The 27,813-nt window shown below is 41.2% G+C and overlaps 2 protein-coding genes across 2 annotated transcripts in view; both read right to left on the reverse strand.

The window, feature by feature from the left end:
• Nucleotides 1–426: 426 nt before the first annotated feature.
• rab35b (RAB35, member RAS oncogene family b) lies at nucleotides 427–14,927 on the reverse strand. Its single transcript, XM_042488218.2, has 6 exons — nucleotides 14,621–14,927; nucleotides 12,289–12,339; nucleotides 12,071–12,194; nucleotides 5,074–5,198; nucleotides 4,772–4,896; nucleotides 427–2,780 (listed from the first exon to the last, which is right to left on the reverse strand). Exons 1-6 carry the CDS (start codon nucleotides 14,670–14,672, stop codon nucleotides 2,652–2,654), a joined length of 606 nt encoding a protein of 201 aa, XP_042344152.1. The 5' UTR covers nucleotides 14,673–14,927; the 3' UTR covers nucleotides 427–2,651.
• A 1,529-nt stretch (nucleotides 14,928–16,456) lies between these two features.
• gcn1 (GCN1 activator of EIF2AK4) overlaps nucleotides 16,457–27,813 on the reverse strand; it is a 32,994-nt gene continuing 21,637 nt past the window's right edge. The window contains exons 41-57 of the mRNA XM_042487630.2: nucleotides 26,311–26,453; nucleotides 26,106–26,223; nucleotides 25,788–26,003; nucleotides 25,518–25,682; nucleotides 24,704–24,865; nucleotides 24,526–24,618; nucleotides 24,288–24,431; nucleotides 23,655–23,924; nucleotides 23,336–23,449; nucleotides 21,744–21,974; nucleotides 21,403–21,596; nucleotides 19,463–19,577; nucleotides 19,036–19,132; nucleotides 18,539–18,687; nucleotides 17,565–17,675; nucleotides 17,191–17,412; nucleotides 16,457–17,084 (exon numbers count right to left, since the gene is read on the reverse strand). Coding sequence (XP_042343564.2) covers nucleotides 16,959–17,084; nucleotides 17,191–17,412; nucleotides 17,565–17,675; nucleotides 18,539–18,687; nucleotides 19,036–19,132; nucleotides 19,463–19,577; nucleotides 21,403–21,596; nucleotides 21,744–21,974; nucleotides 23,336–23,449; nucleotides 23,655–23,924; nucleotides 24,288–24,431; nucleotides 24,526–24,618; nucleotides 24,704–24,865; nucleotides 25,518–25,682; nucleotides 25,788–26,003; nucleotides 26,106–26,223; nucleotides 26,311–26,453 — 2,670 coding nt within the window. The 3' untranslated portion in view covers nucleotides 16,457–16,958. The remainder of the gene's footprint in view (nucleotides 17,085–17,190; nucleotides 17,413–17,564; nucleotides 17,676–18,538; nucleotides 18,688–19,035; nucleotides 19,133–19,462; nucleotides 19,578–21,402; nucleotides 21,597–21,743; nucleotides 21,975–23,335; nucleotides 23,450–23,654; nucleotides 23,925–24,287; nucleotides 24,432–24,525; nucleotides 24,619–24,703; nucleotides 24,866–25,517; nucleotides 25,683–25,787; nucleotides 26,004–26,105; nucleotides 26,224–26,310; nucleotides 26,454–27,813) is intronic.

Here is a 27,813-nt window from a genome sequence, read left to right on the forward strand (position 1 = left end):
TTCATGAACTCAGAATGGAGTATTTTGATCTAATCAGCCTCTTCAAAGTCCTCCTCCCTACCCCCGTTTTTCACCTTGGGGAGCTCTTTTATGGGCTAATATGCTTTGTAAATATTTATCTTTACCAGGAAGTTTTAACTTTAAAGGGAAATTCTTCATCACAATTCAAAGAATTTTCGTAGAATTTTGTCAGTAGGAGCAACCAGGAATCTTTGTGAATCCGGCCCCAGGTATGACGTTAGGGGGGTGTGTGTGGATGACAGCTAACAACTGATGATGGGAAGAAAAAGACGATGAAAGACAAGAACAGACTGTGTCATAGTTCCTGTGAAGGGTGAGAGCTGGAATTCCTCTCCTAACGTGAATAATCTCTACAGCATCGAACACCAAAGACAGACAGCAGCAAGAGGCTTCCAGAGACCAGCGCACACTTCCTCCCATACAATTTTATTCACAGAAAGCAAAAAATAAAATAAAAAGACACAGGTTTAAAATGAAGTTAAGACCAATCATTGACACATGAGATCAGCCATTATGTGTCAAATATTTATTCCTTTAAAACGTTTATTACTGATTAAATTCATGTAGGGAAAAAAAAATGAATAGTACATCTCTTTTTTTTCTCCAGTGTACAGCAAACCACAGCTGACGAGTGTGTTTCAACCATAGCACACGGGGCCCGTTTGACACATGGCACCGTTTTGGGTGTGCTAATTATGTGTGTATGTTCTTTACTGAATATAAACACACAAATATATTTATATATACAGACACGTAATGAATATAAATCATAAGGTGTGAGATTTGATACCACTCCTAGGCCCTGGAGGTCACAGTGACCTCTCGACGCGTATCAGGATCCCAAACCGGCTGCCAGAGTCTGCCCAGAGGAGGAAATGTTTCCCACTGAAGCTCAGCCAATGCCTACGGCTCTCTCTGTGTTTTACTCTCCCAATTCAAAAATAAAGAAACAAAGATGTCAGCGGTAGACACTGTGCGACGCTTCGGCCTCTGACAAACCCTGGCGGTGCACGTGGAGAGGGAGCTCAGGCCCGAAACACACTGAGATCCAGTGCTGCAGTTCGCCCCCGTTTGTTAACAGTCCCACTGTCTGCCACACTCTCATCGTGGATGCCAAAAACACTGTCTGGTTGCACTTCAAATTGAGCGAGGGGACGTTGTGACAGAGAAAAAGCAAAGAAAAACACGACATCGGACTTTTAGTCAACTGTTAAGAATATTCTGCGAGCTGAGAAAATACAGTAAATCCTTGACAGTCTAAATGCATGTCAGGCGTTTTTACATACCCCTGCAAACAAAGTGTTACATGCTCGAACACAAGGGCAAAAACCACAGTCTGCTATGAAGCACGGCGACTACGAGGAGCCAGTTTCCAGAGCCCCCTCGTGCCGCTTAGGCGGACCGGATGCAGGAGTCCGTCGCTCGTGAGAGGTGCCGATATGTGGGCGTCGGGGTGGAGAGAAGGCCAGTGGCTGCAGAAATACACAGGTGAAATAAGGAGAGGGAGGGAGGGCAGCCCTGAGCGCTTCCTGAGGACTCAACAGGGTCCCTGATTCTGCCTCATGGCCGACCAGGGGCCACTATGGCAACAGTCCAAATGAGAGGTGCCACTGGAGCTCCTAATATTTTTTTTTTCTATAATATTGGCAGTATCATTGTTTAAAAAAAAATTGAGATGGAAAAAAAAAAAGGTTTAAAAGCCAGAAAGCGTAGTAAGACTGCAGTGAACGGTGCTTTCAGAGCCCGCTCCCACTGCTCTGCCGCACTTAAAAAAAAAAAAAAAAAAAAGAGACAAAAAAATAAAATCAATCATCGTTGGCTCAGCACTATTGGAGGTTAGAGGGGAGAAGGTGGGAAGCTTGGCAAAATAAAAAGACAAAGAAAAACATGAAAAGTCACCAGTTCTGTCCATCGGATTAGTTGCTAAAGGTTGTCTACCAATCATCATCATCATCATCACCATCATCATCATCATCATCTGTGTGATTTTTTTCTCCCCCAACAAGTCAAATAAAACAAAACCTAGCAGTTCATGATGTGTTGGCGTGAGCCACCGTGTCTGAAATGTTGAAACTGCACAGAGGTGGTGAGACCACTCTTACGCCCGTTCCAAAAAAATACACCTCCCAACCAAGCAAACACCCCCCCTCCCATCCCCCCATAAAATTAAACTAGAGAAACAAAGAAATCCAGAAAAAAAAACAGGTGAAGCCTCCTCCTCAGGCGCAGAGTCCTTCTCGACTCTGAATGTCCCGTGTGCAGTGGAATGAGAAGGAGAGATGAGATACTGAACGTGGGGGCTATGTGGATATAAATCGGAGCGTTATGGCGGTCAGTTGTCGGCTCGCAGATCCTTTAAGAAAGGAGGACCTCAGGTCAATAGTGCCCGTCTGCTGAATTCCAAATAAAACTTGATCTGACGTCTAATAAAATCTGTACACTTTTTTTTGAAGTCTTCATGATTAGTTTGTCCAAAGGGGACATTTTTTCCATTTATTTTTTTTATCTTTCACCATATATTTATTAAATCTTTATCTGCTCTTTAATTTAGATGCTCTGAGTCCCGTCTTGTGTATATGCATGTGTAAAGAAAAGACGCCGCCGGCCTTTTGTGGATGGCTTCGAGTTTGCTAGCAGCACTTTTTCTTTTTTTTACTGTTCCGGGTAAGTTTGACCACGTCGTTCTGTTGCTGCTGCTGCTGCTTGGCGAGCACCTCCTTCTTGGCTCTTAGAACTAGCTCTGTGATGCAGTTGAACATCTGCAAGGGAAAAGCAAACGGCGAGGGCGTGAGGCGAGTACAGCCATCAGTCAGCCAGATCAGACACATAAACATAAAGTGGCAAAAATTAGAAGATGAATACCTTAAATCTGGTTTGTTTCACTCACTCACACACACACACACACAAAATTTTATGTAGAAATATAAATACACACATTTTTACCTATCTGTCTCTCTATCTATAGCTAGAGATAGATCTATAGATCTATCTATCTATAGATATATAGACAGATTAAATGTCATGTAACTTATGCATATCTGACTATGTAGATCTTAAGGAGTTGTGCATATGGTTCTTGTTTTTGTTTTTTTTTTACAAAATTGTCGACACTTCTGAAAAGAGGAATTGAAGAAAAACAATCAAATGCAGAGGTGAAAGTTTATATCAAATTTCTGCGCAACTCATCTGGGCTTTTTAGTTTTCCATTTTTATCATTTTCAAATATTCTATTTTTCTATACTCTCTCTCTCTCTCTCACTCTCTCTATGTATATATATATATATATATATATATATTTTATATATTTCTATATATGGCACCTCCACTGTAAACCCATCATTATCAGACACTGAGGGTAACGGATGTAGTTTTAAGAGCGAGAAAGTCTGCTGACGGTTGGTCCAACAAGAACGGGACTTTGACCCAGGAGAGCTGACTCATGTGACTTACTGCTGACCCTTTCTACATCAAGATGCAATGCACAAGGCTGATCCCAGCATCAATACAGCAACATTGGGGGCTTCTACCCAAGCATGTCTAAATATGACGAGTAAGGATCAGATCACTTTGACAACCACCTGACCATGACAAGACAAACAAAGTGCGATGTGTTTATTAGAGGGCCTCAGAGGTACTTGTAGGCAGATTTTGTTATCTTTTCACAAGCCAGACTACATGTTTCCAGGCTTTATACTTAGCTTAGCTAACTATATGAGATATTCAGTTGGGTTTTAAGAAATTCTGATTGTGAGATATTTTTTTTTCATAGTTTTCGACATTTTATAGATTAAACAATTCATTGATTATTAAGAAAATAATAAAGAAAATAAATTAGAATAATCATTAGTTGGGACCATAAAGTGTACTTCCCAGTGTGTATACCTTTATTCCTCTGATTCCCAACCTGGGGGTCAAGAGACTGTCTTAATTTTAAGGGGTCTACGTAAACTATAACAATAATATGTAACTCAAAGATATATAGAGTTGGCCTTTATTTAAGCATTTCATTCATTTCTGTGAAATGAATGAATAAAGCAGATATATTATTATCAAGATATAAACTTTAAAAAAATCTCACAGATTAGGGACACAGTGAAGACCTGAACACAAACTGTATTGACAGAGCCTTCACTCTCTGTGAAACAACCTCGTCCTGCATTAGAAAAATGCACGGTAAACAGCAGTAGGAAGAAGAAAACACAGAATTTGTGGGAAGAGAATCCTATTAATTGTGTAGTATTGTTAAAAAAAAACAAAAAACACACAAACAGTAGTTAACATTTTGAGAAAACTCATCTGCAATATTGACAGGAAAAAATCTGCTCAAAATGTATCCAAATCCCTCATTTACACAAACTTCCTGCATTTATTGCCTTCACTTTTTGGGTTGATTGTACAGTTTATCAGTTGGTCTGTATCCTTATTGTTTTGCATTGAATTTAATATTAAACATCCACAAAATATGTCACTACTCAGTGGTCATACGTTTACGCAATAACAGAAAAGGGATCCCTTAAGGAAAGTTTAGGAACCACAGCTTTAAGGAATGGTCTGTACAATCAGACTGTTACAGACTGAGCACGGTGAGACATCCTCCTGATCAGCGGGTAATACGGAGCGTTCACACACGCTGCTTAATTCATGTCTTCAGCCGAGCTGCTCTGCATACCAGCCATGTCCCACACACTGCTCCACGCAAACATGTCCGTCTGCAAACAGTCCGAGGCGACACAAACAGTGACTTACTTACCTCTTCAACATTGATGTTCTCTTTTGCACTCGTCTCAAACAGGTTTATGCCCATCTGCTCTGCAAACTTCTGCGCGTCAGTCGTCTCGACCACCTTGGAGTTGGGGTCGTCGTTTTTGTTTCCCACTGAAAATAGAAAATGCTGTCAGGTGATGTTACAGTCTTGAGTCAAAAACAATTCTTCAATGCCTGCAAATAAAAAACAACAGGTGTGACCCAGATTTTAGGTCTATTTTTAGGTGAAGGGTGCCAAAATGACAACACAGCACCCAGACCCTTTTTTTTTGAAAGGTGCAGACTCACCTAATATTCGGCACACGTCATCACAGTTCTGGTTGATTTCATGTAGCCATCGTTTGACGTTGACGAAGGACTCGGCACTCGTGACGTCATATACCACTATGACCCCATGCGTTCCCCTGTAATATCTGAACGTGCAGAGGGAGAGAGTCAGTCAACCTTTGGCATTAGGTAACTCAGTGAATCCCAGTCCAAAACGCCTCTGTGAACCAGTCAAGTTGCAGTCATAGTTTACATACAGGTCCGGTCAGATTCACATGTAGCCATGACAGCTGACAAGTTTATGTTGATGCAAAGAAGCTACACATTGTGAAACATGGATATTTCACACACATCTTCAACCCGGCAGCAAGATCTTTATCATCAGCACGAATTCAACACAACTTTTAACAGTAAGTTACTGAGCAAATGTCTCCGCTTCTGTACTGAGATATATGATGCTTAATAATGGCCAGAAACGTGTTTTTGCAGAACATTATGACCTCACAGTGAAGTCGACCTTTTAACTTTTGGATATAAATTGTCAGAACTTTATCATTTTCATATTAGACGTTTATGTGAAATTTTGTCAAAATTTTGACTTACGTGCAAACACGTGCTTTATTCTAATCAGTTCATTCTTGAAACAAGGTGGACATTTGCGCCAAATTTTAAGAAATTCCTTTAAGATGTTCTTGAGATATGTTCATGAGGATGAAACATACATGAGGTCTTAGTGACCTTTGTCCTCTGATCACCAAGTTCTGCACAGTTCATCATTGAGTCTGCATGGATGTTTGTGCCAAATTTGAAAATACTTCACTGTATCCCTCTGATATCAGTCGGGAAATATAGACAGACACAAGATCACAGTGATCTTTGAGCACTGAATTCTAATCAGCTCTTTTTTGAGTGGACGTTTGTGCCAAATTTTAAGAAAGGTAGGACTGGGCAATATGGCTTCAAAATGATATCACAATATTTTTAGGCTATATCATGATACACAATATATGTCTGCTAAAATTCTAAATCATTAAATGAACTAGTTACAAATAAACTAGCTAATGACATAAAATAAAGTTACATAAACTACTGTTATAATAACGTTTAATAAGATAAAATGTGTCAATGTCTAGTGCTGAATCCCCATGTTCAGTATCGCTTTCCAGCTCCGCCATGTTTGTCTGTTTTGGTGCTGGCATTGCGTCAACGCCCCCCTCAACCAGGCGGATGGTCACAAAGCTTTATCAGATGACGTAAATAAAATAAACGGTAAAGCATATTAATCAACTATACTTTTTTGGATGGCACAAGGCACCAATGGATAAATAGTAGAAATGGTGAACATCTGGCCCTCTATCATTGACAAAAACATCCACTTGTCTCATCTAAGTTAAATAACTTTATTTTAAAGAAGCTGCATAGTCTAAAAAATAACTGCATAATTGCTACAATACTGCTGCATTGAAATACATCAGAACAGAGTGTGACTGCTTGAGTAAAGAAGGAAAGCCAACAGAACTGAGACCAGCATCTGTCCCACACAGACACAACAAAGCCAGAATGTGATGGACAGTTCAACTGTAAACCTGCAGCCAAGCATCAAACAGAGCAGCGGGCATCAGAAAGGGAGCATCCCCAGAGTATCTGCACTCGCCAAACAAACACAAAGACCCTTTTGTCAGTTGTACTATGTGTGCGTGTGTGTCAGTGTTTCTGCCTGGCGTGACAGTGTGTGGGGATACGCTGTTGTCTGAGCATGTCCCCAATGTCCAGCGGTAATGACCCACCAGACAGCAGGGGTAGATGGCTACGTGTGTGCAAGTCCGTATGTGTGTGTCTGCTCAGCAGACATGATAGAGAACCATAAATTACAAAACACACACAGCAGGCGTGTGGGGGCCCCACCTGCAGTCGTGTTTTCTGCAGTAAAACTCTGCACAAACAGGGTAATAAAAGTTTATTAAAGTGGACTTCTCACATCAATCTAGGGGCGCTCTTGTGGCCTTGTGGTTGAAGGTGCTGATCAAGTGATCTCAGTGTCCCTGGTTTGATTCCAATTGGGCTGTTGCACGCTACTGCCCATCTCTCTCACCTCATTTCCTCTCTGTCTCGACAATTTATTTCCAGGGTTTCCCACACATTCAGTTATTTGATGCTGCCTGCCAAGATTAAAACATCTGCCACCACAAATACATTTTTTTTTTGGAGATGGACAGTTCATTAGGAGCTCTGCTGAAATATATATACTGACCAGTTATTTACTGCACCACACTCTTGGAGTGCAGAGCGTACTCTGGGCACAGATGGAGCAGCAGAACATCAGGTGCAGTGAAATTTAAACTAATCTGTTCATTCTGCAGGGTCTAACATTTGCATTCACTTGCAGCAGCTACTCCTCTCATCCATTAATCTGATCTGATCAGCTCTAAATCGATCAAAAGATCGATTATCTAAAACGCGAGTCACAAACTGCTGCTGAGGAAAAAAATAACTCATGGGGAGCTCTGCCTGCGCTACATTCACAGGCCCGAAAAAAAACTTCAAATTTAGAGAGGAACCATATAATGATATAACGAAACAAACATGCATTTAAGTTTATACTCTTATTCTGTAGGAAAGATAGATTTCTCCACATTGTTGGGAACAAAATTAAGACGTTATGTGTTTATGACCCCAAAGCAGTAAACATTTTTGGTAAACGAAGTCCAATATCAGAGTGGAGAAGCATCCCAAATTTCAAAACCAACTTTGCAAATGAAAATGAGAATAAACGTCTTAAATAAAATCATGACCTTGCGACAAAAAGTGTTAAAATTAAAAAGAAAAAGCTGTATTTTATGTTATTGTGGGATGTACAAGGTCTTGCTTTGGGCCCAAGGCTGATAACAGCTGTGGGTCAGCCACAGGCACGTGGCCACAGGGTCCGGCATACAGAAAGCCTGCATAAGTGGACATAGCAGGTCTCTGCCCATGATCCAGCACCACGGTGAATTTCATTTAGGACCTAATGAGGCACCACGCCACTCTACTTCAGCGCAGTGACCAATCAGCCTAAATAGGCCGCCTGCTCGGTGGATTCCTGCACAACGAGTGGCAGCCGTGCTTCCAAACTAGGACGGTCATACTCCTCAGGGGCCGAGGCGTCAGCACTGCAGAGGATTTCAAGCTTTCTGGATGATTTTGGTGTTCTGATCGTCCTCACTGCGACGGCGTCATTATGTTATATCAACTATCTAACATGTCCTCTTGGCCTTAATTAGGACAAACTCACATGGCTCAGACTGTGACAGTTTAATATCTTTTAATTAAGAGTGGCCTCTGTCAAAGTCAAAAAGGAGTGTGTGGGGAAGATGACTGCAGTTTGCAGCTGTCATATTAATGCTGTCTCTATCAGAGCAGCTAGGACACTGTCTCCTCAGCAGCTGCACATTTATGCACAACTCTTATTTATTATGGACATAAATTCTGTAATGTCAAGCAACTCCAAGTAAACTGCACATTAATGAATGGCAAGTCCATAACTCAGCAGGGCAGGGGGAAAGAAATCACGTTTGAGCTGTCTTTAGTGCGAGACACTTGAGTACAGAAATGATTGGTTGTCAGACAAAGCGAGGGACACTCGAGTTAAAGAGGACAGCCTGGAGCAACAGAAGCAGTTTAACTGCAGTTTAGTCACTGGGGCTGACTGCTTTAAACCTGCCAATAATAAATATTTTCATACTAATAACAGATCAAGTGACTGTGTGTGTAATGTCAGAGGGGTCACTTGTAGTGACAAACACACAGAGAATTATCATCAGACTTTAGTTCCTCTTTAGTTCCTGTCATTCAGCTCATTGTTTTGGTTTGATGGCTTACAACCTCACTGATCTGTCTCACTTTCACTGCTCTCATCAGTGTTTTCACGAGCAGGAAAGCTCTAAAGAACAACTGCACACAACCTGCTCAGCACCAAACAGTAAACAGAGTTAGCAGCTAGCAGGTGAAAATAGTATATTAAACATATAACCGATTATTGGGACCAATACTTGGCATTTTGATTTTTATCTGTATTGACATTTTATTTTAATGATCACCAATAAAATGAATTAAAGAGTGCAAATAAAGTGTCAGCAAGGGAGGAACGTTTACTTAGTAAAACCTCAGGGAGCTATCTTTATTTATTCATTTTTTATGTAAATTTTACTTGACTGTATAAAAAAAGTTGCTGGGAACTTGCTGTATATGATGCTTTACATTTCAGTTGTGATTAAACATTTGCTAAAGGCATTTAAATAAGGTTTTGTGTTGAAATCTGTTATATTCCATATTCTAAATATTGACAGAGAGATTTTCATTTATATTGTAAATGCATATCAGTATTGGCATATCAGTTCGTCCTCATTAACTCCTAATAATCAGTATCGGCCCTTAAAAACCAGACTGGTCAACTCCTAGAAAATAGTAAAACATTTAGAAGTTAGAAGGTAGATTTATTGGTCATTTTTTAAACAAAGTTTAAAAAACAAAAACAAAATTACAATAATCAATTTTACAATTTTAGCTCCTAAAGAGACAGATACTCCCTCTGCTGCCCCTGAGTGGTCAAAAATCCATGACTGACGGTTTTAGATCTGGGTGTAACGGACATTTACATTTGATTGAGATGATCTATCTCTTAAACCTCATTTACACCGCCTTTTCAAAGGTGGAATGTTATGCCATTATTCTGCTTTGTCATTCTTTTTGACTGTGGGATGGAGGACAGAGTTGTCTCGCCTTTAGGTTGAAAGCGGAGGCAGCAACAGCACCGCATCAATGTCTGTATAAAAGGGACAGCTGGCAGGATGGGACAGGATGCTAGCGTGCTATTTAAAACCACACACTGGAGTGCCATGATGCTGCAGATGTTTGGTTCTTTACAAAAAAGCAATGGTGCCTTCATGAAGGGACGCTGTAGCAGCCCCGCAGCATGATCTCTATAGAAAGGGCTTTAGTTTTACGCCTCCACACTAATGAAGTGGACGTGAAAGTAATTGTGTTTGTGTTGATCACAGTACTAGAAAATTAAATAATGATAATCTATCCAAAAAATGGCCCATTTACTCTGGATAATCTACAGATCTCCTGTTTAAAGGTTCCACCTGATCTACTTTCTGCTGAAGAAAATAGTCCCAATGTAAACTTAAGTGACAGGGACACTGTTTCTTTGAGGACATGTTGCTGTTGAAGCATTATAATCATTATTATTACCACAGTTCGTGTGCTGAAAGACCCACTTGCTGAATGTTGGTCAGCTACAACAGCAACAGTGGGAGAGAGGTCTATAAGAGGAGGACGGTGTGTCCACATTGCTCCACTGTTGTAGGGTTTGTGAATGAAAACATTTCCAACATGCTGACGGACATTCGACGGCATCGCCCAGATGTGACAATCGTGAATTTGCAAATCCTAGAATAATGAAGAAATGACACTCTGCCTCCAGCTGGCTTACTATGACGTTCTTACCCTCACTCTAACCAATCCCACTCCTCTTGCCTAAACCTAACCAATCCGACCAACGAAAGTAACAAGTACTAGTCACTTTTCAGTTGTATAGCCTGTTGCTATGACTTGTTGTCTTCAAGAAAGTGTCTGTTCAGAGTCTGCACAGCGTTTCTGTACAGCTCCTTTATTTTTATGATAAATACAGTTCACCAAAGTTGCCAGTGGGCAAAATGCTCCAACAAGCGGATTCTGTCTTTGACACATGCACTACTGTCTGTTAACATAAATGAACAGAAACAGATCCTTATGCATCTGGTTACTTTTCCCATTGTTCAGAACTTGCACTTAACTGTGACTCCTAAACTGGGTTATGAACTGAAGCATGACTTCTGCGAACCGTGACACCCGATAATATTAATGTGTCAGTAGCAAGAGTCATGAAAATACGGTAAAAGTAAAAGTATCGCTATGTTAACATTACACTTTGATTATATGAGGATCCCATTCATTTTGCATTAAGTGCCTTTTCTCGGCCACAGATCTAAAAACAGACACCTGGCTAACCACTGCTGCGTCTTCCATTAACTCATTAAAATCTTATATGAATGTGATATAATCCAGTTGTATTCAACAGTACTGTGCTGCGAGCAGCAGGAGTAAAGGCAAATGATGCTGTGTGTTGTGAAGGCTTGCCCAACAGGAAAACTGTTCTCATTCAACAATAGTGCGCAGCTGTGTGCTTCAGGGGTCGACAGACTATCAGCCTGGATGATTATCGGGGCCAATACTTTGCCAATTATCTGTATCACCGTTTTATTTTAATGATCACTGATAAAATTAATTAATTAAACAGTGCAACGAAAGTGTCAGCACAGGAGGAACTTTTATTATGTGACACCCCAGAGAGCTATTTTTACTTATTCTTTTTTTAAATTAAATTTTCACTTGACTTAATATTTTCATTTTTATTGGAAATGCATATCGGTTCCAAATATCGGTTATCTGTCTCATTAACTACTAATAATGTGTATCAGCCCTGAAAAACGTATATCAGTCGACCTCTTGTGTGTTTGATTTGTGTAGTGACTCAGCTGAGGCCGAACTGAACAGACAGACCAGTCCTCATGTTGGACATGTGTATCCTGCTCTCATGTTGCAAGATGATAGAATAATAACTTCAGCTCTACAGACCAAAACTATTTTCATTCATCATCAGTGTGAAGCCAGAGGAACCCCGGACAGCAGTGTGACACACACTGAGAGGGTAAGGCACAAGAGGGGAACGACGCCCAGCCTTTGCCGTCATGTAGCACTACAGTAGGAGACCAGGAGCCTCCCTCTCACATCTGTAATTAACATCTGTGGGGAATTCCGCCCAGTTTCACAGAGCAGCACCGACTCATTCTAGTTGTCTACAAACTGCTTCCTCACATAAAACCTAATCTGAGGACCACAAGAGCCTTTTTGGTTTCAGATTCAACTGCTGAAATGAAAAAAAAAAAAAAAAATCAAGCATCCCTTGAAAAGCCCACACAAAAGTGCGTCTACTTACGTGGAGGTGATGGTACGGAAGCGCTCCTGCCCTGCTGTATCCCAGATCTGTAGCTTCACCTTCTCCCCGTTTATCTCCACTGTCCGGATCTTAAAGTCCACGCCGATCGTGGTGATATAGCTACCTGCACACCGACACAAAATCAAGTTAAAGACCTACAACAACACAGTAGGAGAGCCTTGAAATGAAGCTACAGCGACTGGGGTAGAACCACACACCTGAAAATGTGTTGTCTGCAAATCGCAGGAGGAGACTGCTCTTCCCCACTCCTGAGGAGGAAACACAAGCACAGGATGAGGTTTAGAGAACAGGTTGCAAAATAATATTTGACTTGTAGCTTTCAAATTAAATTCTACGGCTGTCTGAGCATGAGGTTTTTGGGAGATTTGTGCACCACAAAATGTCAAGTATCTGTAAAGACTTGGTTTCCATGTTATATTCTAGCCACTCAGGGTAACAGCACATTATGGCTGTAAACCACAAACAAGATGTCAATTTGAACAGTTGCTTTAAACCTTGTGTACCTAAACATTTAGCAAACATACACAGTTGTACCTGTTGCACAGTGATGACGTGAATGACGTAAGGTAAATAAGACTGCACAGTTCACGCTCATTTAAAGGATTTTGAACGACTGTACCTAAAAAAGCTTAACTAATACAACAACAGCAGCAGCGTCTAAGCAAGACAACAAATGGAGCAAATATATCTGTCTGGCCTCCTAAAATAATCTTGCATAATAATAAATAGGTTTTAGGAAGAAGATAATAGTCACAACAAATGACAAAAGAGGACAAAGCAGAGGGAGAAGCAGAGTGGGATAAAAAAGGAAGAAAAATGAGAGAGATCAGTGCAGTCTTTAACAGATTAGCTGTCAGGTTACAGGAGTTAGGAAGTGACTCTGGTGCTCAGCCTGGGGTGGGACTCAAGCCACAGCCCCGTTACTTAGCCTACCTATTGTGTTATTGTCATCTCATGTTTGATCGGTCCCAACATAAAAGCTCTCAGGTTTCTGTGGTCTCAAACAAACAATAACCAAAGCTTCAAAGCAAAAGAGAGATGATCATCTTTTTGTACTTTTGAAGCTTTAATATTCCCTCCAGCCATCTGGCCCAAAGAAACAAAAATTCCCTCAAATGTAAAATTCCTAAGGGTGTCAGTAATGAAACCTGTTATGACATTTACAGTTTCAAGTTGTGCAGCCTGGAACTTGTGTTACACAACTTTTGTCTCTCCATGTGCATGTGCTCCTGTGGCAAGCCAGGGGCTAAAAGAGACCAGCTAAGTAAGTGGAGATTCAGCGTGAGGAATTTCTTATTCTCAGCAGCAGATCATTCTGCAAGATGCAGCCGAGGAGGGGCAGAAGTCAGAGCATCTTTCTCAGATAATCTCTGTGCAGCACTACAAACACTTGTACTTCCATGCCGCAGCTGAGGGGACACTGGCCTCTGTGTGTGAGTGGCAGAGAAGGGCTTGCTGTGCTGCCTTGCTCTCTACTGTGAACAGCCAGCTGATGGGGTAGTGCCAGGATCGGGGTTGTCAATGGATGCAAACACCATTGCCCACAAAGAAGTCCTGCAGGCTGGGGCTGCACTTCTACTAAGGGTGGAGCTGCATTAAAACGTTTTCACTTGAATGGGGAGACACAAGAAGAGCACTCCTTATCAGTTGTGCACATTTGCATAATGCATCCACCTGTGACATTGTTTCCCACCAGTTTTAGTATAATAAAAACGGTAAACATAGTTAGTAAGTGAGTAAGGATAGCCTTTCATCCTCTGCTGCTTAATAGGCAGTGAATTAAGTGATACTTCAGTTGACACTCACCACTCTGTTGTCACACTTTATACTTTGACTGTGTGGATGCAAGCTACAGACTGCAGTGCAGCATTCCTCCACTATCGAGAAGCTAGCACTATTATGCTAACTAGCTAAATAACAAATCGCATTTCCATAACAACGCAACTAAATTGGCTTAAAACAATGCAGGACACATATTGGACCACATTTAACTTGTGAATACAGACCGCAACATCCAGGAAAAACGTTACAAGATTCTAAGTCCAGCTAACGTTAGCTAGCAGTTAGCTACATACCAAGCAAGTGTAATGTTAGCCTAACTTCCAACTAGCTAACAGCTACAAGGGGACACAAACTAGTGGCCAAATTTAGAGAAACATGGGGACCCCGGTACAGTTATTTGGGCTATAGTTTGTGTTCTGTTGTAGAGCTGAAAAAATGTCTGTGCCGATATGAGTACAGGACTTGAAAATCTTCGAGAGACAAACCCTACAGATCTGGAGGCGATATCCGGCCCGATCGCCTGATATGCCCAGCCCGGACACACAACCTCCGCCCTGTCAGCGCCACAAAAATATGGCGGATGTGTACGTCTCACCAATCACTTCAATGCAGAAAATAAAAAATACCAAGTAGTAAACGCATCATAGGAGCAGAACGCGGGCCTACACCTGCATTTCTTCTTCCCGTCTTGAAAAAAACCCCAAGACAAGGCCCACTTCCCGTCCCGCATCCCCGGCGTCGGCTTACCGCTGTCACCGATGATGAGCAGCTTGAAGAGGTAATCGTAGTCCCTGGCCATGCCGGTAGCTGGTGGCTCACCCCCGCCTTGTGCCGCTTCTTTGCTCGGTTTGCTGTCCGACCCCCTCGGCTCGTAAAAAAAACACCAGCCCCCAGGTCCCCCAATATGAAAGAAAAACGACCACTACCGGTACTAGAAACGGTTAGCCCCCCCGAGCCGGCGGCGTTTTTCTCGGGGTTTCGCGGCGTCAGCAATCCTCTCCCTCCGCTGCAAACAGCCGGAAACTCCGCTTCCTTCTCTGGTGGAGCTGCACCCAACTCTGACCCGGCGTCACTGCGCAGGCTCCTGCTACAGCACGGCCGTCCCGTCCCATTGATGAACACCACACTCATGCTACTACAAGGGCAAAAGACTCCTACCGTCTCACTGATTCACAACATCTGCAAGCAAGGGGCCAATAAATTGCGTGATCCCTCACATTTCTCATGAAAGAAATTAGACAACAGAAATGTACACAAGGACAACCAAATAATATGGCAAATCTACCGCATCCCTTTATATACACCAGTCAGATTACTGGTTGGAAAATGATTAGTGTGTCCAAGCAGCATAAAATGAATTAAAAACATTTTGCTTGAGACATCAGGGTCGCCCCTAGTGATCTTAAAACCAGATTAGATGGGGTGCTTCTTAGAGCAAAGGTCACTCTCCAGGAGGGTCACAGTTATTGACAATCCCCTTGTATGTTGGCAGTAAGAATGGCTTAAGGCCACAATACGATATTATCACGATACTTAAGTTATGATACAATATCATTGCGATTTTAATGTGTTGCATTAAAATAAACTGAGATATTCTGCAATTTATTACCATTTTTGACAGCAAATTATGTCCCCAAAGGAAAACCTTGTCATTATCTGTTTTCTCTAAAAAGACAGTTTTTAGCCTGTCCACCTCACTTCAGTCATTTTTATTGGAGAAAAATGTATCCTCTGGACTGAAAGACTGAAAGATGACTGATTTTATTATTCTCACAGGATGTTGAAAGTTTAACCCTTTGAAACCTGGGCAAATTGGCTTAACTTTTTCAAAAACACAGGAAAAAGGCATTAAGCAAGTTAAGAAGATATGATGCAAGAATTAGTAAAAAAAAAAAAGGAAGTAAATTACCTGAAAATTAGCACAAAAACTTTAAAAAAATCTAAACAAACAGAAGGGAAGTGTAAAAAAAGGAAAAAAAGACAAGGAAACAGAAAAAAAACAGAAAAAAGGACCAGAAAAAAAACTGCTTAAAAATGATAATTCAGTAAAATAATTTAAAATACGTTATTATAACAATTGTAAATATATATCTTACTAGCCATTTCCATCCCTAGCTTAAAAAAAGATTTCTTCAAATTTCTTGCAATTTTTCTGGACATTTCTTGCAAAGTCACCCTTTGCCTTTTTTTCCCCCAATTTTTCTTTTCTAAAGTAATCAAGCCAATTTGCAAAGGGTTCAAAGGTTTAAATACTTGTGAAAGGTATCCTAATGCAGCACAAAGGTTTAAAAGGTTTAATATGTATTTGTTAATCATTTATATAATTTTAAAAATGAAACTTAGCATCTGTGTATTGATACAAAATATTGCTATACTGTGCTGTATTTTGTTCCACCCACCTCCACTGAAGATGTGTTTTGTCTACATATGATTCCCACATGTACTGACAATTTAAATTTCATTCAAACGCTGGTAGGCGGCGCACAGAAAAATATGTTGTGTTACTGTAATAATTAAAGAAAGTCTCTGTGACCCATGACCCCACCCTGAACAAAACTGTTTTCCAATATTTCATACACTACATTATGAAATCAAGATCTTTTTATTTTGTATTGCCTTTTTACAACCGTATCACTGACATAAGAATGATTTTTATTCTTATAAGAGGTTGCTCCCCCCCAAAACAACTCTCACACACAAAGTCCAAATAAAAGTCAAAGACAGGGGTGTTTTTTGATTACAGCGGCGTCTTAAATGCTTGAAATCATTTTGGTAAAATAAGTAGCAAAACACTGAAACATCAAAACAGAATTGGCATTTGTGTCGTTCTAATGTAGTTCAGCACAGGACAGTAACCTGCACATGGTGAGATAAAATAAAAAAAAGTTATAAATTGGGCTTAAATGCCGCTAAAACAATGATGCAAAGAGAGAAAAAAAGGAATTTGTTGGGTAATATTTGGGAAAACAACCCATCTCAGCCTTGGTCCATAAAAGGCAACATGGGCATGTGTGGTGAGTGTTTCTGGGGTTGTACGGTGGGGATCTGCAGAGCACAGATCATTTCATAGCTCAGTCCTGCTCCATCACGTTAGGATGGTGTCGTCTATCTCTTCATTGGAGTCTGGCAGGCTGGCGATTTTCTTCAAGGACCGGCGGTGACACTCTGACAGCAGCTCGTTACTGGCTGAGTCCAGAATTGCAGTGATGCTCTGAAATGTTTAAAAAAGCAAGGAAAGTAAGGATTAGAAAAAACATTTTTTTTCCTAGATGTGTTTTATCCATCTGTAAATCACAGCAGGGATTCTGTAGTCTGACCTGCATGGTTTCCTCTCCCTGTCGGAGTTGTAGCAGGTTGACGATGGTGTGTTCGCTCTGAGCTCTCACGCTGGTGTTCTTGTCCTTGGTGTTGTCCAGCAGACTCTTCAGTACAGGCTTGATGAGACTGGCCTCCAGGGCGGGCGTTGCTGGGTCCTTGAACACCCACCACAGCACCCGCTCTGACACCAGTCTGATGTCACTGGACTGATTCTGAAGACACTGCGGGATCACACAGACAACAGATGTCTCAACCCGAAACCTAGGTTTAATCACTGTTGAGTAACTTATTCACACCCACTTCCTTACTTATACAAATAAAGAAAAGTAAATAGCGTGTAAATATGAGCTGAGTGACACGGTTCCTGCTTTACCTTGACAAACTGTGTGATGATGCGCTGGGAAACGCCGATGCCTCCCTCTGTTTTGAGATGATGCCTCATCAGATATCCCATCGCTCTGATCCCACTGGTGGCAATGGGAATCTGGAGGAGGAGCAGAATCACAACATGTAGTGACACACAAGGGACAAAAGGAATAAACATATAATGTAAGAGAACAGCAGTACCCTATAATATACTGTAAATTATATCAGCTATATATGTTGTATTTAAGATATCAGTTAAATACTTAAAAGTTGTATTTTAGAAAGCCAAAAGTGGGCAATTACTGGGGAGTGGTGGGGGTTATTCAATATTCATAAAAAAAAAAAACATCCAAAGGGAAAATGTCCAGAAAACTACACGTTAAATTCTCTTAATTATATATTTAAAATTATGCTACAAAAAAAGGAAAAAGGTATGTATATTAAAGTTTTTTTTGCACTTTGTTGAGGTAATTTGTGCTTTTTTTGTTAATTTTTTAAATCTTTTTAAAAAACATTTTTAGGTAATTTTCTGATAACATTTTACTAGTTTCTTTTTATTTTTTTGGCCCAGTTTGTTAAACTGCACGTCACTTTTTTACCAATGTTTTTTTTTTTTAAAGAAATCAAGCCAGTTTGCTCAGGTTTCAAAGGGTTAAAGCTTACAATTTATCACATTATATCCTGTTGATTTAATCACTAAAATTGACAAGTTGTGTTTTTTTCACCAGTTATGGGCTGGAATATTTCTTGACCTCCTGTAGTCACTGCTGGTTGCCTTGCAACCTTTTGGAAACAACAAGACCCCAGCCAAGAAACTGTTACAGCACGTAACTCCAAATAAAACCACAACTTGGAAATCAGCCTAGTTCCAAAAATATCAAATCACTTCTTGAACGGTGACTCATACAGAATATTCAGCTCATGAGAGACGGGAGAAAAATATGGTCGAAGAACAGAGTGCGACACAAACTTTGCCCTCACCCTGTCAGCAGTGGCGTTGGCCAAAATAGTCTCTGTCACAGTATCACAGTATTCCTTCCCACACAGCTTCTCAGGAGCAGACTTGACAGCTATGGCCATGGCCAAGCTGCGACCGTGACGCACCATCCAGTCGACACCTGACACATCCGCTGAGGGAAGGAAAAACAGCTATTAGCTCATGCTCCCACTGACCTGCTGATGCACGGGGAGCAGTGTGTGCGTGCACACACACAAACACACACAGGTAAAGTCAAACAATTCTGTTGGACAAATACACCATGAGAAATGTCACTATAAACATATTTAGAAAAAGACAAGAAAAACACTATTTGTGCTTAAACTAAGCAAAAACACACATTTACTAAGTCACTGTTATTATTTCAGTCTGTGCGCCAAGCATTTTCATAAACAGCAATCTGGGGCACATTCAGAAACACAGCTGACATTATACACAGAATGTGATATGCGTGACAATAACTTTGCAACGAAATACCAACCCAGGACGTGCTGCAGTAACACGCTCTTCAGCTCCTCCTCCGACAGGAAGGCACACAGCTCGCCGACGCAGCCGGCTGAAGCCATTCGGGTCGCATCCTACGTGCACAGACAGACAGACAGGTTTGAGTGTCACTTATAGTCAACAGACACAGAGGCTCAAAAACCACCTTTTCAGAAAACCACATCCTCTCTGCCTCACTTCCGTTTCTCTGCTGTGATCACAGAGGAAGCTACACCACAGAACAACGCTGTCAAATTCTCTGTATCTGTGTTGATACATTTATACTTTATTTCACTGGTAATTATTTTATGTATTCAGCAGCCAATACAGGCCCTGGGGTGGGAAAACAGGAGTGTTGCCACAGATTAAAAAAAAAAAAAATCTCCCCAGCTCTAGTTGCAAAGCATCTGCTCCCCCTGTCATACCTCATCATGTCCCAGCATGCCTAGCAATGTGGTGGTGATGTTCTTGCGGATGGTTGGGTCCACCTTTGAGCCGGCCCCCTGGATGACAAACCTTAAGGCTTGGAGCATTGTCTCCCTGAGAGAGGGGGGGAGAGCACAGGCACAAGCATGAGAGTGAGTCTTTAAACTTTATCAGTTCTAAAAACAACACGTACCATTTCATCCACTTCCTTTAAGCTGATGACTACTTTTCCTGTGTTGAGAATAGAGCCTGGCCAAAGGGTTTTGAAGCAGATACCATTGTAGATATTTATTTATTTACTAATTAATTTATTTATCTAAAAGGATACCTGGATACCTATTAGCTGGTGCCAATGACAAAAACTAATCTTCCTGGGGTCCAAAATTCAGATGGGGATATAACAAACACATACACATTAATAACAATATTGTTGATGTTATTTATAAAACCTAAACAAATAACACAAACATTTGCATCCCTTGAATTAGCGTATTACTTAAGGAATTTTGCCTTTTCACTTGTTGAGATGTGGAAGGAGGTACCGGTTACACCAGGCTGGCACTGAGTCGCTGAGGAGGAGCTTCTACCCTCAGGCTACAAGGATTCGAAATGACGAGCCTGCCTAATCATTAGTGTTGCTATATTTACAATGTTTTAAATGTGCACTTTGATGGAACTGACATTCATTTCACTGAAGTCACATTGTGAGCTGAATTTAAAGAACTGGGACCAAGAAATGTAATTCTTAACAACACCAAAAATTAAGACTATGCTACACCAGCCCTCCAATCACTTCACTGGCTTCCTGTGTGTCAACGGATAGGTTTTTAAAATCCTTTTCACACTGTCTGTAAAGCACTAAATAGTCTCAGGCCTTAATACATTTTGGATTTACTTTTAAAATACGAAGCATCCAGACCCCTCGGGTCATCTGGGCCAGTGTTTACTCAGCGTTCACAGTGTTTAGTTTCTGTGCTCGCCACCTGTGGAACAAGTTTCCTGAACACCTGAGGTGAGCTCACACTGTTAGCTCATTTAAATGAGGTTTTTTAACACTATTTGTTCACTCTTGCTTTCCATTAACATAACTATTTCCATTGATCTGTAACTATTTATTTGTTTACTTTTGCTTTTTTAATGTCCTTTAATGTTTGTTTTTCTCCCCAAAGTTATCTATACACTTATGAATGCAATTGTAATGTTTTCTTAATATATTATTTTTAATGCATTTCTAAGCCCCTTTAAAGCACTTTGAATTGCCTTGCGTCTGAATGGTGCTTAGTAAATAAACTTGTCATGAGTGGGAAAATAGACGGCAGAAAAACAAACTCGCCAGTGCTCTCTGGTGGACAAACTATGTGATGCTGATACAACTTTTCAATAACTTAAAAATATAATTGCCATTTCTGTACTGACATGTCATATCAGCTGACATATGTAGATAGTGATATATCTAAGATGAGTTAGGATCACCGAATAATAATGGCCTCTAATAAAGAAGATTTTGGGACGAATGTCAAATAACACAAATTAGTCATTGGCCGTTTGATATGTTGTTTTTGTGGTTTGCCTCCTCATCTTTTCACGTGGCCGTTTCCCACGTCATCCAGTGTTATTGATCTTTATCCCTTTCGTGTCTACTTCTGACAACGGATTTATTGTGTTGCTGTCAACTGGTTCCAGGATTCCAAAAAGAATTTTAATTTGCACTTTACACTAACACTACTGTCATGACCCTCGTCCTCTTCTTACTGCTTCGAATGGTATTTTCTAGTATCTAGAAACGCACCATCCAATCAGTTATGCCTATATCTCTGATATTCATAGCTAAATCATTCCACTTCCAAAGATATGGTAGTTTGATTAAAGCAACAGCAGGCAGAGCAGTCTGAATTAAGTTTCCTCTAACTGAAGATTTTGATACTACTCAAGTGCTCACCTGACTCCTGAGTCCTCAGCGTTTCGGATGGCAGAGAGCTGCTCACTAAAGAGTGGATCCACCTTGGTGTGGATGGAAACCAGCTGGCCTAGAGCCTCAGCGGCCCTCAGCCTCACCGCGCGGCTCGAGTCCTGAAGGGCCTTCAGGAATGTGGTCTGCAGCTGAGGCAGGAAGGGCTTCAGGGCGATGCCCACCTGGAGGAGGAATACGATCGAGATGTCAGAGACAAACATTGTGACTTTGCCTCCTGACTGACAATTTGATCAACTGTGGGGAGAAATGATGGTGTTTTTAAACAGCTTTTGGCCATTCACATCCCACAGAGAGATGCAGGCACAGACCTTTGCCAACAGCAGAGTGAGAGTCTCTAACAGAGCGGTCTTCACTGTCCACGCAAATCTGTCTCCCAGGATTCGAATCAGCGGTCCGGTTATGTTGACGACAGAGGGCCGCAGTGCCTCAGGGGAAGTCAGTTTGATGACTCCTCCTAATGCTTTGGCTGCCTCTTCTTTTTGCTCGGGGCTACCAGTGAGGACACCTTCTCTCAAGACAGGCAGGATGCAGGTCACACCCTGTGCAAACAAAGACACAGAAAAAACTACAATTACTGCCTCGCGGCTGTATGTCTATAACTAACCAGTCAAGTTACAGTTCACAATGTAAACTTTACATCCATGTCTGTCCAGATGTAGACATGATGGTAGACTATGCTTTAAATATGGATGTTGCTACCAAGAAGCTACACATTCTCAAACATGGACGCTTCACACACATCTTCAACCCAGCAGCAAGAAGATCTCTACTATCACAGCTTCAAGATTAGTGACCAATTGTCTTCCTATGGTGTTAAATAATCGTGAGAAAACATTATGATGTCACAGTGAAGTTGACCTTTAACGACCAAAATGTAATTGAGTAATCCTTATGCAAATGTACGTTTGTGCAAATTTGAAGAAATTCTTGCAAAGTGTTCTAGATATGTCAAGTGTACAAAGATGGGACATACAGGCAACAAAAACACAATGCTTCAGGCAACGGCTGTCACTGGTGCAGAGGCATGACACCATGAAATGATGAAGGGGTTTGGAAAAAAAAATATTTTTACTACTGATTAATGTGTCAATTAATGATTGGGATTAACTGCTTAACTGCTTAGTCTTTCACGTCTGAAAATTATGAAAAAGGCCCATTTGGATTTCCCAGAGCCCAAAGGGACATTGTCACCCACAGATGTAAAATTTGCAATTAACCACAGAGGAGCAGTAAATACTCACATATATGAGGCTGGAAACAGTAAACTGTTGTTTCATGTAGCACTTAAACAGTCAACTGATTCTCAAAAATTGTTGTTAGAGGCCACTGAGAATTCTGTTTTGACTGAAAGGTGTGGATCAGTTCTTGTAATCAAACAATTTGAATTGAGAATATAGAACCTGTATTGAACAATGAAGGGATGAATAATTTCTTCATGAGAACAAGACAAATTTAAATTCAAAGCTTGATTTTTGTATAAATCTGAACGTCCAAATCTGAACGTCCAAATCAACTAACTGTAGGAAGAGGGACTTCTGTCAAAGGTGTCTATCAGTCATTACAGTCATGGAGATTACCACATGTCAGGTATCATTGCTTAAATGTTTCTGTAAAAATATCTGAGCTATCAGATTAATTGCTGCGGTTAAAGACATGGTCCAGGGTCAAACAGACAAATAGAAAAGCTTGTATGTGATAAGTAACAGGTGAAAAATGGCTTCTTTTAAGTGTGGACACACATTTGTGACATATGGGAACCAGATTCCAGTCAGAGCAAACTTATATTAATTTTACAACTCAGGAAGACAGAAAGATTATGTATAAGCTAGAAACACAAGAACCAAACCATCATGTTGTCATGATGTCCCAATGTTTACTGCATCAGGAGGAGCTTTCTTACCTTCTTTGGCAGGCAGAAACCAGGCAGGTGCTGACCCTTTACGTCTGCAGCTGCTGATCTAATGTCTCGATGCAGGTCGTCGATCATAGCCAGCTGGCTGCTTGCATCTAGTTTCTATAAAAGAAGAACAAACAACACGCTGGCCGTATTTACCCACTGAGTAGGATAAATATAGTACTTATTAGTACTGTTGTCTTTCCACCATTGTGTGTAAATGTGTGCAGAAACCATGGAACTAATGTTTGGTGTCAAACTATCTTTACGCCAATGCAAAAACAATGTACAAATATTGCCCACTTCTATTTGCACGTCAACACACCTTGGTGATGGAGTTGATGGTGTCCCAGCTCTGAGACAGGACCTCAGGGTTGGAATCATTGAGAAGGCGGATGAGGCCTGACAGCAGGGTACGGGTATGGGCACTGTAGTCCAGGCGGGTGCGGGCAAAGTAAGCGTTGAGGATGGTGACAGCGGCCTGTCTGAGGCCGGGGTCAGTGCCGCGCGTGGCCTCCAGCAGGTCATCGATAATGATCCGCTGGCCCATTTCATCCTCTACTGAGAGGATCACTGTCTGACAGCTGCACAACTCCTGAGGCAAAGAGAGCACAAACGGGGATGAGAAAAGAGGAAAAGGCTATAAAATAGCTAAAATAACTACAACTACAACAACAACAACAACAACAACAACAACAACAACAACAACAACAACAACAACAATAATAATAATAATAATAATAATAATAATAAGAAGAAGAAGAAGAAGAAGAAGAAGAAGAAGAAGAAGAAGAAGAAGAAGAAGAAGAAGAAGAAGAAGAAGAAGAAGAAGAAGAAGAAGAAGAAGAGAGTGCTAAAATTTAAAACCTAACAATATATAAAAAAGTAAAATAAATTAAAGTAAAATCATTATAGAGCACTGGACACTATAACTCTGGAAATAAGATGCAGGTATTACCGCTGCTTCATCCTCTGTTCCCAGCTTTTCTTTGAGGGAGGAGAGTAAGGCGGGCAGGATGACTCCGAGGTGGCGTGTGAGAGCGTCTCCAGCCACAGCGGACAGGAAGGCCAGCACACGGGTGTTCACAGGAGGAGCAGTCAGCTGGTACGACCAGAAAGGACAATCATTTTAGTCCTATAGAGTCATACACAATATTAATACCTAATAAGAAAACACAGACTGTGAGCCTTTTTACCTTTGGAACCAAATAAGGCAGCACAGAGCGACTCTTCACCGCCATGACCTGCTTCAGGCCGTCCAAAGCAAACTCAGCTGTCTCCTCGTCATCCTGAGGAAAGACATTCAGTGTAATAAAAGCCAGACTGGATTGGAGGCGTGTTATCTGTGTTATGTTTGAGTCCTGGCTCCCTCACCAGCTGTTTGAGCAGAGTAGGCAGGATGTCATCCAGCGCCTGGTGACCGATGGTTGCGTGAAGCTGCTCAAAGGTTTTGGCTGCAGCCTCTCGGACCTCCTCCAGAGGATCACAGAGAGCCTTCCTCACTGTGGGGACCAGCGACTCAGAGAAGACGAGCACCTACACAACAAACACCATCAGGATAATTATGATTCATGTCTGCTGACATTCTCGACGTCCAGACGTCTGAGCTGGCTCTTCAGGAAAAAAACCCCAGCTATCAGCTTTTCCCTGGTCCAAACTATCGTTATTATAACCGCCTTTAAAAAATTCACTATAGGTGAACCTCTTTATTTAACCTTGATATCCAGTACTATATATTTACTGACAGTAAATGCAGAAAAAAAATGTAATTTTATATCTACGACGCTGATCTACAGCACAGATAAACAAGCTTTGTATTTTATCTCACTTTGGAGACCTTGTAATAAGCGGAACACTTGTTTTTATTTGAAGAAAATGAATCAAACTGAGCGGCTGCCCCATGAACAGAGGCTACATCCTTGATTGTCTTTGCCGAAACAGCTGCAGGGTTTATTCCAACCTCAGCTCTTTGCTGCACGTCAATCCTGGTTTAAACTAATCTGTGTCTTCATCCGAAATGTATTTAAAAAAAAAAAAAAAAACAAAAAAACTATATTTGAATGGTGGGAGCAGCTCTGGGGTCGTGTTTTTTAAAAAATAAAATAATTCTAATAGTGTTTGTGATGTCTCTCATGCTGTGGATAGCCATGTAAATCTAATTCTGTGTTACAGCGTTTGTGTGACTCACCGCATCTTTGCTGGTGGACTTCATGATCTCACTGAGGCCGATGCAGACTCCCTGCCTCTCGTCACTCTTGTCGGAGCGCAGTCCCTCCTCCAGGATGGGAATAATCTCGGGGAGAATCTTCTCTCCCAGTTTCCTCACCAGGTCACCCAGTGTCCGAGCAGCGATCTTTAACCACACCGACACACAGCGTCAGCAGAAGGTACTTTCGCAATGACAGGAAGAAATAAACAATTAGATAAACGTGTATGAGTGTGTTTACAAAGGTAATACCGTTCTCTTGTCAGGGCAGGTGGAAGCCAAGAAGCCCAGCAGGAGCGTGAAGAGGGTCGGGAGAATCTCTCGGAGAGTTCTGGGGGTGTTGGACACCACGATCTTCCACACATGGAGGGACGCCTGTCGAACCACCAGCTGAGTGTCTGAACGACCCATGTAGAGGCCAGAGAGGACACGATTACGCCGCTCAGCACCCAGAGCTCCAATGATAGCCTGGAAAGAAGAGGTCAAAGGTCAGCATCTCTTGACCCATAAATGTATAAACACTTTTCAATAACAGATCAACACCACAGTAGAAAAGAAATGTATTTATACTTTATTGGATGCAGCTGTTCCAAAGTTGTCATCCTCGCAGGCGGTTTCCGTGGTCATCTTTCCCGTCACTCCAGAGATGTGGAACAACAGGTCTCCAAGAAGCTGCACGGAGCTAAACCTGCAAACCAACAGCAAGAATCACAATCAGTCAATGTAAGAGCGACATTTACTGTCACTGATGTGCTGAGGTGTATTAAAGTCCAACCTGATTCTCCACAGGTCGTCAAACAGGCCCTGCTCCAGCTCAGGAAGTAGCAGAGCAATGGCGGTCTCTGCATACATGCTGATGATTCGCTGGCCAGCTCGCAGTGCCGTGTCCCTCACGTATTCATTTTCATCAGCCAGAGCCTGGTGGACCACAGAGAGAGACAGGAACAGCAAAGGTTGAGAGTCCTGAATTGAGATTCCAGTATTTCTCATCAAAATCTGTTCCACTATGCAGGGACAAATACCTGCTGGTACTATCAGTATGTGTGTGCTTGTTTGTATGTGTGTTTGGAGGACTATATACTGAAACAAGGAGGCTTTTTTCAAACTTCATTGACACTTTACAAAGAGTCATAGATATGATCAGCAACATTAGCAGCTCTGCTTTAACGATTTTAAGGCTGAAAAACATGCATGCAGGCTGAAATTCAAGGAGATGAAGTGATTTAAACAAATGGTGAGTAACAGTATAAATACTACATGAATTCTGTTACTATGAGTAGCTTAACAGACTGCTAGGCTAATTTATGCTATGTAAAAGTGTTTAAGCTAATACTATGTGAGTAGCAAAAACAACAGTTTTCTCTATGAACCTCGACAGTTATCACTGAGCCAAATTTAATGCTTCAGTTAAATGATCTTGTTGTTAATGGCTGTTGGGAGAAGTTTGCCTTCAGGGCAGATAGCCCTTGAGTTTTTGGAAAAAGATCTTGGTTTGGGTTAAAATTATGTTTTTTTTCCAGAAAGCGCTGCAGGCAAACTGATCTCATGTGCTGTTTGATGTTTGTTAGTGGAGTCAATTTAAGTTAGACTTTATTACACGTAACAAGTTACACATATTTACAGCATTCATGTATTTTTTTTTAAAATCTTTTCCGGCCAACAGCATAAAAGGAAGAGATGACAGCTTCTTCTGTAACTGACTGTGTAAAATGGGCACAAGATATCATTTCATACTGATCACAGGCCCCTTAGTCGAATCAAATCAAAATCATATCGTGGCACACTGTATGTATCTGCAAGTTTTGTGTCAGTGTCCAAAGAATCGGAATGAAATTAGTGATTATACCTCGTGTCAATTTCATCTCGAGAAATAGCTCAGGCTGTAGTGAGAGCGCCTGACATGCAATAAAAGGAAAGAGTGTGATGGTACACTCAGCACAGACAGCCGTTGGTGCAGAGGAGAATTTAGCAGTTAAGATATGTGGTGGTAGTAAATGTACAGTTTAGGTTTCAGATATCCATGAATAAACACTGCAGCCCCTCAAGACCCAAGTAAAGTTCCTGTGTTTTGCTTCCCAATGTAAGTCGGTGTATTTTATGCACGTTCCTGTGTACAGTACCCTCTGACCCCTGAAAAATAGGGATCCCCAAAAGCTATGGTGTAATTTGAACACTGGAGGTTAGCAGTGGAGGAAGTACTCAAATCTTTACTTGAGCAAAAGTGTGATAGCACACTGTAAAATACTCTGTTACAATTTACAAGTAATATGCATTCAAA

The sequence above is a fragment of the Plectropomus leopardus genome, chromosome 4 (genome assembly GCF_026936395.1).
Source record: "Plectropomus leopardus strain MGB_pleo_1.0 chromosome 4, ASM2693639v1, whole genome shotgun sequence".
In the NCBI taxonomy this organism is placed as follows: domain Eukaryota; kingdom Metazoa; phylum Chordata; class Actinopteri; order Perciformes; family Serranidae; genus Plectropomus; species Plectropomus leopardus.